We start from the raw sequence: 16095 nt of genomic DNA, 5'->3' as shown, positions 1-16095 counted from the left end.
AGGATACTGGGCCAGAAACTGGCATTCCAGTGAGCGCAATGTGAATGAGTAAGTAACCCTCACCTCATCATTTGCTATGCTGCCTAGGGCTGTTAGGAGTTGCAGTCCACATGTTCCCCAAAAAACAAATATAGATGTTTAACATCAAAACTTTGAATGAATGGAATAATGCCATATTTAGGACCACCACACAAACCCTGTATTACCAATGCTATCTTGAAGCTCTGAGTTAATGTGCAAGAATTTTACAACAGCAAAACTGTCATATTAATCAGGTTGCTACCTCATTATGATTACAAAAATAATTTTATATGCTCATTGGTACGAATCTTCTATTTTGTTTAACATTACCTTTTCTCTTGTATTGATAAGTCAGTTCAATTAAAATCCTTTTGAGATAATAATTTGCACTGCCTTGGGTTTTGTAATAAGCTGAGTGACCAAAGCCACAGTGTTGTTCCTCCTCTGTTGTGCCTAGAAAAGGAATGGTTCTGTAATACATTAAATAGCATTAATATTTCCAATGTATCATAGGCTTTTAAAGGACATTGTCTCGTCTGGGGGTGAATTAGCAGTGTGTTTAGTACAGAGCTGTTAAATATGATGTTGCAGTGGTTCACCTAATGCAGAGTGGGCAATTGGAGGTCCTCCAAATATTGAACTGCAGCTCCCATTAGACCTCATCGTTGTCTAGGCTAGCAAGGGCTGACAGACTTACAGTTCACCACTGAAGGGTTATGTTTTGCTTACCTCTGATCTAAGATATTTCTCCTTTCCCACCAAACAATTTTAGGAGAATATTAAGAGAAACAAAAACCTGCAGTGGAATTCTTTGTTCTTTAAAGAATGGGAAACCAGGTGTAATTAATTTTTTTTTATATACCGCTATTCCAAAGATCATAGCGGTGAACAGCAAGTAAGCTAATTAGCAAGTAAGCAAACATGTAAAAATGTGTAAAACATGTAGAAAAATACAGTGCTTTTAAAAAACAGTCAAGGGTTAGGAAGCAGACCTATTCCTTTTTGGACTGATCTGAAACCCTCTGCTGGGGGCAACAAGTATTATTTTTTTAGTTACCATATATATTTGTCTATAAGTTGACTTCATGTATAAGTCGAGGGTAGATTTGAGGGTCAAAATTATGGATTTTGATATGACCCCTGGATAAGTCAAGGGTAAAACTTAGAGGCATGTAACAAAAGATGTAAAGGACAAAGCAAAGTAAAAGATAGCAAAGAAAATTCTGGTAAAAACAAACAAACCCTGATGTACATGCACAAATGTCTTAATCATATCCTTCAATGTCCACTTGTTCTTGATATTCCTTTGAGGTGAAGCACTGAAGAACTGCCACTGCTGCCATTTCCCCACCAAGACATTTGAAAAAGTCAAAAGCGGTGCCCAATGGAGACAGTAAATGGGGCCAATGGGGTTTTTTTAGGTGTTCCTGGGATGGACTAAACCTTTTTTTTTACTCTACTCAGAGGAGGGGATGGTTCCTTTTGTGATAGGAATTAAATTACTGTACTTATTTTGACCCCCAGATAAGTTGACCAGGTTTTTTTGGAGTCAATCTTTTGACTAATATTTCTAGACTTATATATGAGTATATACAGCAGTTGTGAATGTATAAGACCTCGTCATGAACATAAAAGGACTGAATCTAGGATTCATTATCACCTAGGAATATGCCAACCATGGGAAGGAACAATCTCCACTATTTTCTATCTTCCATGCTGTGCTTGGGAGATTTTCAAGTGATACAGTAGAGGATAAATCAGTGCTACTCCCTCTGCCCATTCCACCAGTAGAAATATTGCATTAGATTGTAATAGTTCCATGGAGAGGTGGAGCCCTTTGATTCGTGAGATGCAAATACCTCATCCAAACTATCATTACTTTTTTACTCAGCATTGTGAAAGAAGATGGAGATTGTTTTCTCATAGCAAAGGCATGGTTGAATATCAACGAGGCTGAATAGTCAGGTTTTCCTCTGTAATTCTTGTCTGTGCATCCAATTCATGAAAGGACATGGTCACTTTATAGCTTCAATAATGTGTCAGTATCAGGATAACATTAGGTAGAAATTTCTGCATGGATAATACATCATATGAAGAGTTCCTGTGATATTTAAATGGAACTTGGCATTGGGACAGAACAGAGAAACACCACAGTGCTGTGCCTTTTTTTGAAACAGTTGCTGAAAATAAATGATCCCAAAGGAAGATTAGTCCCATGTATGGTCCTATATCCATGTATGAATTACCTCTGACTCTCAGTCTACTGATGGTACGCAAACACTTGCCTCTGTTACTGTCAGGTGAACTTCCTTAGCAGTGAACAACTGTCCTACCTAGTCCTACTCTAAGCTTGAAAGTACAGTCGGCCCTTCTTATACACAGATTTTTTTATACATGGATTCAAGCATACACGGTTTGAAAATGTTCAAAAAAGTATAAATTTCAAATATCAAACCTTGATTTTCCATTTTTTATAAGGGACACCATTTTGCTATGCCATTATATTTAATGGGACTTGAGCATACATAGATTTTGTTATCCACGGGGGATCTTGGAACCAAACTCGAGCGTATAACAAGGGTCCACTGTATTTGCCTTTGCCAGCACAGCTGTTAATGAAACTAATGGAACTCAAAATACAATGACCAAAGAGAATCTTTCTTCTTTAAAACTAGGTGTTTCACGCAAGATGCAACATAATCTAGCATGACTGAATCATGTTCAACAGGAAAGTATGTTTCACATCTGCTTAATTTCACCCATAAAAGTGACTGGACTGAGAACTTGCCTCAGTTTAACCAAGTGTCTCTTATAATACTTGTTCAGTGACTTTTAAGATGAAAAAAAATAGTAAAAGAATATTTAATGAAATGTAAATACTGGAACAGCTGGAACACTAATAGTGTTACCCATGCTGGTTTATATAAATTTTGGAATCAATGATAACCCTTGGATGACCCCTGGCCAGACTCCAAGCCTGTCCTCCATTACTGGCAAAGCTAGAGGACATGTGCACCTCCCCTGAGGGGAGAAGCCCCATTTACATCTTAGAAGGTCTGGGAAGTCGCATGAAGGGATTATCATATGACCAGGAAGAGCAAATGTTTGCCTTGCCTGAGGCTCTTGCCCCCTCCCCAGGTCTGTTGTCCGAGCAGCTTAAGACCACTAAGACAATCAGACAGGGACATCCAGGTGAAAAGCAAGTAATTAAACACCTTTGTTCTCACCATCAAGCACCTTTGCCAGAAGCAAGATTTTGCCTATAAATATTCCCAGATTTGCTTGTTCACTGGGCCAGTCTGGATTTCAGGGGGAAGCTCTGTCCCCTTGAACCCTGACCTGGCTCCTGGCCCCTGATTCCTGGCCAGTCATTCCATGGCTAAGCCTCATGCCATCCTCATCATATTCCATTTGGATTCCTGGAGGGAGTCTACATTCTGGTACGTATCACCCCAGTGATGCCTAAAATCCTATTCCATGCTAACCTATGCTTTTCCTGAGCCTTGTATGTGTGTGTGTATGCTAGTGAATCGTATGTGTTTTTCCCTTTATAAATAAATTGGTTATTAATTCTAGAAGTCTGTCTCAGCTCTATTTATTGGAATCCCCTGGTCTACTCCGTATACATATCGGGAGACGATTCTGCAAGGGCCGTCGTAGCAGGCCCCCTCTTGCAATATTTGAGCTAATAACAATAATAATAAAATTCCCCTAAACGGACCCTTGGCTACAATAGAATGCTGTACACAATGTCCAGCTGATACCTTTATTACAGTATTTGAAATACACATCTAACTCTGATTTTCCAAATGTGTGTACATCTCTTCCTGCAGCTGCTGTCCATCACCTTTCTTATAGCTTAAAGGCGTTTAAACAATGAAATACATGTTAATATTTTAAAACTATATTTGAACATGTAAAAGTATCAGAACACTGAATATTTCAAGGCTAGGTTTAATTTTGATCAATCAATACAAGCTTTTTTGAATGCCCAGTCCTTACTCAGTTTGCAATACAACCATCTGGAATACTATCCATTAAAAGCTGTAGAATTCCTCCTATAGGTATTTTAACATTTCAGATGTCTTTTGTCTTCCTTTTCTGTATTAAATTTTTCAAGAAGAATTCACCTGTGCAAACAAAGACATTGCACATCAGCAAACATCTGGAACTGTACAAAACTACTGAGTGCAGCACTGGCTCTTTAGCACTGCAAGGTGGGTCAAATGAAAGACACCACACATCTAAACAGTTTCTTCATTTTTAACTGAAATTAAGTCCCATCTGAAGCTCAAGCTGCAATCTTATATATCCCTATTTGGAAAGTGGAAGCCACTCAAAGTTTTAGGCAGCAGAAAAACAAAAGCCATAATTTTCTAGCCCTTCATATGGCTAATCCTATCAATATTTTTGAAAGCAATACACATTGATTTTAATGGACCTGCAAGCTAAGATTCCTATATCTTTGCCTAAATGATTAAAACATTGTGTGGATAAGGGGAGTTGGCACCTATCACTCATCCACAAAGCACTGCAATGAACACAGTAGCTACATTTGCTGATTCTTTTCAGTTGTCATTTGGTTCAGTTTAATTTACAGAAGTGGAACTAGAAGTAAAAACTATCTGGAGGGGCATGTTTCCCTCCCTCCAGTATCCATAATACACTACATGTTTTTACCTGCTTTGTATGAAGAACGCACAAGAGGCCCACTAGCTGTGTAGTGAAATCCAAGGTCATTTCCTACTTTTTCCCAGTATTTAAACTTCTCAGGACTAATATATTCTTCAACCTGAATAGACAAATTCATTTTGATCACAATTCAGAAGTGCTTTTTGTCAAGGCGTAATAAATATAAACTACAACAGCCTCAACTATTAAGCTAAGAAGATGCCTAGATCTATAATGCCTTATATTCATCCCTCTTACTTTTCCACATTATTGTACTACTACAAGATTATTGTAGTGCTACAATTACTTCAAGCTAAAATTGAAATGGATTTAATAGGTATAGTTGCCAACTGATGTACACAAGATGCTCAGTGCTGTAAAGGTACAAAATATTTTAATTGTGGCACAAAAGCCAAGAAAAGAGTCTTAGAGTAAGGGCCCAAACAGACAGGCCAAAATAAAGCTGCTTCGGGTCACTTTGGGGGTATGCTGTTTAAATGACACACGCATCCTAAGAGGCTGGAAGCCATGCCAAAGCCACGCTCTAGTCCTAAGGACAAGCACACCTTTGGTGCAGCTTCTGGCCTCTTAAGATGCGTGCATCATTTAAACAGCATACCCCCAAAGTGACCTGAAGCAGCTTTATTTTGGCCTGACTGTTCAGGCCCTAAGTCTCTATCAGCTTTGTGCACCTGGATCCTGTCATTCCCCCCATCCTTGAAAGAAGTGTTCCAGTTCTCAGGTTGGATGAGGACTGTTGACAAACACCCTCTTTTCAAATATTGCCACAGATTGTCAATGAGACTGAGGTTTTAGCTGGACCGCTTCAAGATTTCAAGTTATTTGTAATGCACTCCAGTGTTACTTTGCAGTGTATTCAGGGACTCTCTCCTGCTGAGGTGAACATCTGTTCCAGGCCCCTTACAGCCTGAAATAGGCCTTCCTCTAGAATTGTCCTGTATTTGGCTCCATCATGCACCCAGTTGTGACCAATTTCCCAATGCTCGCAAAGGAAAAGCATCCTTTCATAGTTTTTTGTGGGTTTTTCAGGCTATGTGGCCATGAAAGAAACTCTGCTAGAACATGGCCACATAGCCAGAAAAACCCACAAAAAACTATGGATGCTGGCCATGAAAGCATTCTTACAACTTGCTGCTACCACCATGCTTCACCATAGGGGATAATGGCTTCAGGGCAATCAGCACTATTTGCAGTTTCTATGTATGATTATGAAAGCTGGGCTGTGAAAAGTCTGATAGGAAGAGAATCAACTTATTTGAGATGTGATGCTGGGGAAGAGTTCTGTGGATACCCTGGACTGCCAAAAGGACAAGTAAATGGGTCCTAGAACAAATTAGGCCAGATTCTTCCTGGCAAATGCCAGCTTAGTTTTGTTTAGCTTTTTGGCAACAACAAAAAACATTTTCACAGGATTAAGTATCTTGTGAACATCACATGGTGCCAATGCCAATTCAATCTTTTTCAGTTCCAGGTTGTAAAACAACAAAATGTGGAACTCCCAGCAGCCCTAGCCAGCACACTCGATGGTGAGGACTGATGGGAACTGCAATCTAACAACATCTGGAAAGTCGTAAATCTCCCTTCCCCCAGTATAAGGTAGAATACTCTCACTGATGCTCTCTGCAAGCTAGGTGCTGTTGGGGTGGTGTGTTCCTTCCAAGTCTTGCAACCCGAGCAAATTCCCAGCCTCATCACCCTTTCGTACTAGGCCCAAATCTTCTTAGAAAGAAATCCAGCGATAAATGTACACAGATCTTGCAATAAAGCACTTCATTTGTTCTAGGATGTCACATGGAATGAACAACTGATACAGGCATTTCCCAAGTGAACAATAAGCTTCCAATCTGGAAAGAGTGCTAACTTTAAAACTTAAATACATTTCAAGTATAATCATAAATACTTGCCTTTAAATGGCGCTTTGTTGGTTGCATGTATTGTCCCAAGGTCAGACAATCTACATCTGCCTCACGTAATACTATAAAACAGACAAATAACTTTAATAAGTGACAGAAACAGCATTGTGCTATCTACAAATACATCTACCTCACTGACTTCATTAGATCATGCTTTCAAGTAATATATTTAAGATCAATATCTGTAGACTTAAAACATTTGTATGTTCTTTAGATTCAAAGTTTGACTCACGGTCAGTGGGTTTCAGAAAAGAGTTTAAAGTATTGTTTTTGAAAAGACTAAGCCTCAATAGTTGCATTCACACAGCTGTCATGTGACCACTGAGTCGCAGAATCAACCATTAAACTTGGTCCTTACTATGTGAATCTTGTGCACCCATAATCCTTACTTACATTTCAGTGTGGCGTATACTTGCTCATCGGTTTCACCCAAACCAAGCATGATGGATGTTTTAGAAATTACGTCAGGCTGAACCTTCTTAGCATGCTTCAAAACACATAGGGACTGGTCAAAGTTAGCTCGAGGATCACGAACTTTTCTTTAAGAACAAGAACAGTATTAAACATTTTGAGTGTAAAAAAAGTGGAACTTGTTTTTAAAAGCCTACTGGATCCAAACACTAAAACTATGGAAGAACACAAATCAATAGTATTTCAAATATTCAGGGTAAGTAGTTTGTCTGACTTGACTAAGAAGATTGTTTTAGTAGTAAATGACTCTTATCTACACAAACAGAAAAAATGTCTTAGTGTGAATAACTAATACACACAACTTTATCTGTGACAAATTGATGAACAGTAAGGCTGGAATCCAGTTTGCACAACTCTTTCCCCAACCTTGGTCCTTCTGTACATTCAGAGCTACAACTCCCATCAGCTCCATGTCACATAACAAATGCTCAGGTATGATGGAGTTGGGGGCCAAAATACTTTGAAACTCAAGTTACAAAAGGCTGACCTAGCAGGTTATAAGCCTCTTAAAGAACTAGATGTTTACCAAACAATAGACAGAAATACAAATCACTATTGTGTTGGAAGACACAGGAAATTGGCAGACATCAAATCCTCTATTAAATATAACAAGCAGGATCAGTTTTGAAAGGAGCATTGTTAGATTCATTACCAGGCCAATTAGCAAAAGTGTGGATTTTAGCAGTAATAAGTAACTAGCAGGAACCCCCATTATGACAAAAATCTGAGAAATTTGGTTATATGAAGTAATAGTACAAGGAATTTAAAATGTCTAAACAGTATAATTGCCCTGATAAAGCAGTCATGTTCTATGAGTACAGAAACATTAAGTAGGCAGACCAAGTGTTCAGACCACTGTATCACACAGAAACCAAGAGACAAATGGAAATCCATTTAAGGATTTCCTGTTAGGCCTTTTAAAAGCAGAAAATGCTTCAATAGTGATGCAAAGTAAATCATCATCCTATCCCTAATAGGTTCCTTTCATATTCAGAAATCCCTAGTTATCAAATATTAAAGCAAATAAATTAAAGCCTTATAAGGACTTATGCTTTATAATTTTTATCTGTATATGTATATATACCACCTTTCATCACCTCTGTAATTCTGGAACTGTTTCCACATTGTGGGCATACACATCTAGTCCTGACAGAGCAACTTCTTCCACTGCTTTCAGATCCCCTCGGAAATCAGGAGTTAAGCATTCCACTAGAATTTTGAGATTTCTGAGAAAAATGATTAGAAAACAAAAATGCATGACAGTCAGGAAAAATGCAATGGCAATCTTTTAAAAATGTTGATAAATTTAAAGTTACTGATATTTGCACTTACATTTTCTTTAAGTGCGAAACAGTCTTTGCGAAGTGAGCTGCTCCACCATCAGGGAGATCTTAAAAAAGTAGACAAATGATTTTGTTGTAGAACAAGTTTCCATTTTCTCAAAGATTTCTTGACATTGTGAGCAAACATGTTTTTACATTTCATTCATACTGTTGTAACAAACTTTTATCATATTTTCTAACTGCATCAATTATGTGGGAAACATTTATTATATGTAAATAAAGAACTGCAAGTGATATATATGGTGTACAGATACCTTAGATATGCTTTAAAAGCTCACATAAACAACATATAAACACACACACACACATCCAAAAGCCAACATAGTGTCTTGATTTGAATTTTCGACTATGACTTTGGAGACCAGAGTTTGAATCCCCACTTGGCCATGAAAATCCATTGGATGACACCCTCATACTCAGAGAAAGGCAAGAGCAAACCATGGCTGAACAAATCTTACCAAGAAAACCCTGTGATAGGTTCATCAGTGTTAGGGTAATCATAAGTCAGAAATGACTTGCAGGCCAACAACAAATACACACACACAGAGACACACACCCTTTAGGAAAGAAATATAAACGTACCATCTCTGTCCACAGAGGTCAATACAACATAATCCAACCCCCATTCACTTATTGCTTTTGCTGTATTATATGGTTCATTGGGATCTAACGGAGGAGGACTTTTTGCTGTTTTGACTGAACAGAATCGACAGCCTCTCGTACACGTATCTCCCATCAGCTGAAATGGGAATAAAGAGTCTTTTTAGTAACAATTTGAAAAACACTGCATGATTATAATACAGAATAAACTATTGATAGTAAGCCAGCAGATGAAATCAGGACCAGAGACACCAAGCCTCTGAATATCAAGAGAACAAGTAGAGAAAGGTAGGGCTATTGCCCTTATGTTCTGGGTTTTTTAAAATTTCCGCATAGGTATCTCTTTGAACATTATGGGAAACAAGATACTGAACTAGATAGATCTTTGTTCTGATCCAGATCAGACCCAAAGGGATTTCCTTGGGTTCTTACAGGAATTAATTCCATGTTTCAGAACTAGAGCAACTTATAATGCACAGAGCTAACAAACACCTTTATATTCTCACAGATCATCTAGTTCCTAATATAGTTGATAGTGCACTAGGACATAAATAGTTTGAGACTGCATATTCTTTCCTAAATTTTCATATTATTAGCATGATGCAAGCTAGTGCTGGGAACCCAAATATAGTGAGCTAAACTATGCTGAATGCACTTCAGTTCCTATATTGTGCTCCTAGAAGGGTAACAATAAAAATGTTAGAATGCTTATTTCCATTCCCAGAGCTGATTTTTATGATAACACAACAGATGTACAATATATATAGGATAAGACATTCTGGAAAATATATTGGAAGATTACACAGAGACAGAGTAGTTTCTCCCTACAGTAATATTATACATACCTTAGGCCCCATATCATAAAATGTTAGCCATGCATGCTATTTCTTACCCTCTCCAAACCCATGTAGTTGCCTGATTTAAACATGAGCACTGTGGGATAATTTTTCTTAGGAATTTCAGCCTTAATATTCAGAATGCACAAGAACCAGCCTTAGAAGTCTGACTATGTAGGCTGAACATCCCTAATCCAGAAATCCAAAAATGCAAACATTTTGCTGCCAGCCACCTACTTTCACCTTTGAGGCAGCAATGGCGGCCCTCCTCTCAGATCCTCAGTCTCTCTCCAGCCTCGCTTCTCATACACAACATAAATAGCAGACAAATGAAATGTAAGGCTAGAGAAAGATGAACAAGCAGGAGTGCCAAAAACACCACCTTGAAGATGGAAGCAGGTAGCTGATGGGGGAAAAGATGCAAGGCTAGAGAGACTGAGGATCTGTGAAATGAGAATCCAAGCATAGTGCTCAATATGAATCCATGCCTGCTGCCATTTCACAGATCCTTGTGTCTTCTGTTTCCAAGTATTTCAGATAAGGGATGCCCAACCTATATTATCACTTACCCAAATACTGTTGTTCCTTGTAAAACATTTCATTGTAAAGTGGTCCACTTACCATTATGGTTGCTGTAGCAGTAGCATATTCACCTCCACCCCAGCACTCTCCAATGTTTGGACAACGTGCTTCCTCACATACCTATGGTTAAAGAAACAGTTATTACCACTGTAATACGTTCCCTTTATAATTATATATTACTATCATATTTATTATTATTTATTGCAGTTGGTAACTAAGACTACACTCAAAGGGTCAAAATGTCATAACCCATGACACAAAAGCATCAAAAAGTATAAAGTTTAAAAAACAATTATACATTTTTAAAAAGTTAAAAACAATTAAGTATTTAAAAAAGTAAAATGTATTTAAAAACTGCACACAAACTTTATTCTGACTTGCACAGCATTTAAAAGCCCAATTCTCATCAGTTTAAAAAGCCTGATGGCACAGAAATGTTTTTAGCAGCTGCCAAAAGGAGACCAGAGATGATACCATCCATTGCTACCTCTAGACTGGATTGTTGAAATGCACCTCTGATGAGTTTTTGGAAAGTACGTATACTGATTCCTGGATGCAAGAGTGATATCTGCACTGTTTACTAATCTGCTTTGGGGCACAAATCAATGTAGTTGGTTTTTTTTTAAAAAAAGTTCCTAAACAGCTTGAATAAAACATACCTTAGGGACTACCACCTCCCAGCCTGCTTGCATTCCAAGATCTGGCATGCAGGCCCTTCTCTATATGTCAACTGTGGGTGAGGTCTGACTTGACAGAAAAGTAATTATGGAATTATTTGCCCTTTGAAATTTGCACAGTTCTTTCTTGTTATGTTCTGTTGGCTAATGAAAATGTGTTCTTACATAAATGCATAACACAAAAGGCACTCTGCAGAAGTAGCATCGTATGTACTTCTATGCCATCCTAAAGAATGAATATTCATGCAGCCTTCTTCTAGTCCCAGGCTGTTCAGGTTGTGATGCACTGGCAAAGATAAGAGTATTGCTTGGGAAGAAGAATGATTGACTATAGTAAAGCTAACCATTAAGGAAATGAGCTACCAACACTTGGAATAAATATGGATTCTTGGTAAACCCTTTTAAATGTACAGGTTGATTCTTGTAACTTCTATCAGCTGCAATTCAATAAGCATTAGATTTACCGTATGGAGATTTAAATTGCGCAATGTGTTCTTCAATCTGTTATAATTTTTCCCAATTGGAATCTCAGTTTTCAGCCATGGAGGTAGTCTCAACCTACAAAAAATAGTATTTATTTTGCAACATCATACAATTAATTTGTTTCTTAATCTGAGACATTTACTTTCAATGGCTAATTTATTCAGTAAATAAATTGCTTTTCTAATTCTTCCTTCTCTTGCATGTGTGCATATGTACCTTCAATTCACCTGCCAATTTACAGTGACCCCATGAATTTCATAGTATTTTCTTTGGCCTGGAATACTCACAAGTGGTTTTGCCACTTGCCTCCTCTGAAATATCCTACAGCACCTAGCAGTCTCCCAGCCAAGTACTAACCAGAGCTGACCCTGCTTAGCTTTCAAGATCAGACCAGATCTTGGTGTCTCTTTTTACTCGACAATTGCACTGCAAACAGTGCAAAGAAGTTATGTTGATTTCTGATAATTCACCATTCTTGGCTATTTTATAGTAACCCACAACTTAAACGGAGACGGTATAACCTTACAAAATAATACTTGTTTCAATGTATTTTCTTGCAGTTCATTTTGCCAATTTCTAGATGAAATAATGTATTTATTCTGAAATGCTGTTGGATACATGCACAATTTCCCTCCCTTTCCCCAAAAAACATCAATATTAGGCTTTCTTAAAAATTTGCAGTCTGTTTAGTTTGATAAGGAAATGACAAAGAGATAAAATTGCATCCAGATGAGGGAAACTTTGGGTCAACCTTGTCGGCAGCATAAATCAGCAGATGATTATACATAGATCACTCTAACATCTGGAGTGTCATCTAGTTATTTTCCTCACCTTTCTCCTTTCTGACGCTTTAAATTGCCTTTATATTCTGCCCATTTAGTTTTGTCTGAAAGTTCCCCAGACACAAAGTCTTGCAAATCAGGTCCAGTTTGAAAATTTTCCTTCTGTTCTTCTGGCAATGAGCTTGATGGTCTTGACTGATTGTGTACATTGCTTCCAAACGCCTAGGAAAAGATAACTGTGTTACTTCAAATATTAAATACAATCTAAGCTATATTCAAACACTTAGTTTGTAGACCCAGGAAAGGGGATTGTATGACCTTTCACATGTTTGCTGGACTGCAACTCCCATCATCCCTCACTGGTTATCCTGGCTAAGGCTGGTGGGAGCTGCAACTGAATAATATCTGAAGGTCACACAGTCCTCATTCCCACTGTAGAGGTTGGTTCAAAAAGCCATGATCAAAGCAAGAAACCTTGTTGTCCAGGTTCTGGACAACAGACTTCTCTGTCATTACCCTTTCCAAGAAAGGTCTCACCTAGTTGCTTCACAGGTCTGTTATCAAGTTCCTTCCAGTTTCTGGAGCAACTTGCCCAGTAATGTGGGAAGCTGCTTAAGGAAGTGGGAGAGTTAAGAAACAGGTGTGAATCTTTAAGAACCTATGATTACCTTTATCAACATCCTTCACCTATATGCTCCTGCCTGTAATCTTCTACCTATAAAGTAATATAGGGCCTGAACAGAAAGGCTCAAATAAAGCTGCTTTGGGTCACTTTGGCGGTATGCTATTTAAATGATACATGCATCCTAAGAGGGTGGAAGCTGTGCCAAAGCCACACTCCAGTCCTAAGGACTACAGCGCAGCTTTGGCACAGCTTGTGGCCTCTTAAGATGTGTGTGTCATTTAAACAGCATACCTCCAAAGTGACCCGAAACAGATTTATTTGGGCCTGTCTGTTCAGGCCCATAGTTTGGCCTGCTCAGTGGTGACTCTGAATGTGTAGATCTGCCTTCTACAGGATGTCCACTTGTCTCTTTCAGCACAGGCCTTTAAATTTATCTTTCACTACTCCCTGTCCTAAAGAGAAAAGGTGGCTGTCTGTTTTAAAGTGGGGGGTTTTCATATAAAGGCTAGCTGGAATACAGCTATTGACACTACAACTAACATGGTGCATGTTGCTCTTTCTTATCACAACCAGGAGGAAGAAAATAAAAAGCACTAGTCCCACAGCTGAGCCAAGGGAGTCTCTGTCTTCCCATATTACTGGGCAATCTTTTCCTACTTCTACTGCCGGGTGGACTAGACGCTGAGTGACAACTAAGAACTAAAAATCGATATTCCTGGATCCTTCATCTTGGCTTATGCCTGTGATTTCTCCCTCTCAGACGTTCCTTGGTAATGCCTAGCAAAATTGTGACTTACAGGTAAGATGTATTTAAAGAAGCGGTAATGGACTGGATAAGGAAAAACAAGCTCAAGCTGAATCCAGACAAAACAGAGGTGCAGTAGGGGCCCTCAAATCAGGTATTGGGTTGCAACCTCCAGTCCTAGAGGGGTTCACGCTCTCCTCAAAAGACTGTGTTCACAGTCTGGGGGTGCTCCTAGATTCCTTGCTTCACATGACAAACCAGGTGAATGCGGCAGTCAGGAGTGCCTGTTATCAGCTTCGGCTGATACGCCAGCTGCGCCCTTTCCTAGAAGTAAAGGACCTAGAAACTGTAGTACATGCACTATCAATTTTATGACTCGATTTCTATAATGCGCTCTACATTGGGCTACACTTGTACCTAGTCTGGAAACTCCAACTAGTACAAAACATGGCAGCCAGGATAGTCACCGGAAAAACTAGGGAGTGACCAGATAACACCTATCCTAAAATCACTCCACTGGCTGCCTATTAGTTTCCAGGCACAGTACAAGGTGTTGGTTATCATCTTTAAAGCCCTACATGGCCTAGGCCCAATGTATCTGAGGGATCGCCTATGCCCATATAATCTGCCCCACACACTCAGGTCCTCTGGGAGAAACTTATTGCAGCCTTTAAAGACCAGACCAACTGCAACCTCCCAGAGGACTTTTTCTACAACCGCTTCCATCTTGTGGAAGGGTCTGGCGGATGAGATCTGTCAAATTACCAACTTAGACAGTTTCGAAAAAGATGTCAAGATAGATCTCTTCCTGTAGGCCACAGCCACAGAATGATACCCCTCACACCATGTATTACCACCGCCTTGCCCATGTTATGCTATTGCTATTATTAATAGACTGAAAGCCCTTTTAATCATAATATATTTAATTCTTTTTTATGGGGGGGGGGATTGTAATTTTATGTACAATGTTGTATATGGATGTTTTAAAGATTTAACGCTTGTGGGAGCGTGGGTCATAAAAGCTGAGAGATGGCAGATGACACACTACCAAAAAGGTAAGGAGCTCCTGCTCAAAACACAGGACTGCTGTCATTTGAGTAGCAAAAGGCACCAGAACTAAGGGTGCATCTACACTGCAGAAATAATGCTGACGCCATTTTAGGTGCTCTAACCCCAATCCTATGGAATCCTGGGATTTGTAGTTTTACAAGGCCTTTAGGCTACCCTAAAGAGTGCCTCACAAAACTACAAATCCCAGGATTCTGTAGGATGAGGTTACATTTAAAAGTGGTGTCAAACTGCACCATCATTTCTATAGAGCAGATGCCTCCTAAGGGCTGGCACCCAATTTGGGAACAAAAAAGTGGGGAGGCAAGGGATTGCGAACTCTTACAAAATATCTCCCTCCTTTTCAGCTGGAGACTGGAGTAAAGGCTTACATGCGCATTGTTTGGTTATTATTCATTTATGATGTCCACGCCGAGTGTGTCTACACTGTAGATATAATCCACTTTGACCCCACTTTTAACTGCTGTGGCTCCATCTATAGATTAATGTAAAAGCCAGAATTAGAACCAGATTTTCTAGGGAGACCCAGAAAGGGAAACACTGGCCTGTTACAGATTGCCAAAATAAAGCTGCTTCGGGTCTCTTTGGAGGTATGTTGTTTAAATGATGCATGCATCCTAAGAATCCGGAAGCTGCACCAAAGCTGCCCTCCAGTGCTTAGGACTGGAGTGTGGCTTCGGTGCAACCTCCGGACTCTTAGGACCCATGCATCATTTAAATAGCATACCTCCAAAGAGACCCGAAGCAGCTTTATTTTGGCAGTCTGTAACAGGCCATAGTTTATTTAGCTGCAGCATCCAAAGAAGGAAATACATCCCAAGTACTGGGGGCCCAGGTTTCAAAGTGAACCAAGCTTTTATAGTACTCTGAACAAAGAAAACTACAAATCACATTTCACTGGTTACATATGAATTTAAACCTATACATCCCTTCTCTCTCATTGGATATTCAAACACAGGTCTCTATTCCTCATAGGATAGCCATCAATCAGTTATCTCTATATTTAGTTCCATTGCCCCCAAACTGTCTCTTGCACTACTTCCTTTGTTTGGGTTTAAAGCCTTGAGGCACTCACCGGCCTCCGTAGCCTTGCCAGCCTCTTCACCGTCACTGACAGCAGCGCCATGTTTTATGTCCCCTTCCTCCTCTCTCCAACCAGCTCTGACCTTCTTCTCTGCTCAATTATTCCCCCTCAGCCATCGAGCAGCTCGGCAATCCTCTCCCTCCCCTGCGTTACTGGCGACAAGCCGCTTTGTT

At 39.3% G+C, this 16095-nt stretch overlaps 1 protein-coding gene across 1 annotated transcript; it reads right to left on the bottom strand.

Annotated features, from left to right (window-relative positions):
• Positions 1 to 3797: 3797 nt before the first annotated feature.
• LIAS (lipoic acid synthetase) lies at positions 3798 to 16074 on the bottom strand. The gene is made up of 11 exons (XM_089525117.1): positions 15914 to 16074; positions 12450 to 12622; positions 11600 to 11693; positions 10498 to 10578; positions 9023 to 9179; positions 8430 to 8487; positions 8195 to 8323; positions 7020 to 7165; positions 6618 to 6688; positions 4702 to 4813; positions 3798 to 4151 (listed from the first exon to the last, which is right to left on the bottom strand). Exons 1-11 carry the CDS (start codon positions 15962 to 15964, stop codon positions 4099 to 4101), a joined length of 1125 nt encoding a protein of 374 aa, XP_089381243.1. The 5' UTR covers positions 15965 to 16074; the 3' UTR covers positions 3798 to 4098.
• Positions 16075 to 16095: the final 21 nt, after the last annotated feature.

The sequence above is a fragment of the Sceloporus occidentalis genome, unplaced genomic scaffold (genome assembly GCF_023333645.1).
Source record: "Sceloporus occidentalis isolate IW3139 unplaced genomic scaffold, rSceOcc1.0.p SCAF_5, whole genome shotgun sequence".
NCBI lineage: Eukaryota > Metazoa > Chordata > Lepidosauria > Squamata > Phrynosomatidae > Sceloporus > Sceloporus occidentalis.
This window is presented reverse-complemented; position numbering and strand designations above follow the sequence as displayed.

What these genes read in the sequence shown, in the direction of transcription:
- LIAS (XM_089525117.1), bottom strand. Translation starts at nt 15,964, where the DNA reads ATGGCGCTGCTGTCAGTGACGGTGAAGAGGCTGGCAAGGCTACGGAGG. An exon ending in CTGCTACAGCAACCATAATG is followed by an intron (nt 9,180 to 10,497) that starts GTAAGTGGACCA and finishes TTCCCATTTCAG; the next exon opens with CTGATGGGAGATACGTGTAC. An exon ending in GCGTTCTTCATACAAAGCAG is followed by an intron (nt 4,152 to 4,701) that starts GTAAAAACATGT and finishes TTGTTTGCACAG; the next exon opens with GTGAATTCTTCTTGAAAAAT.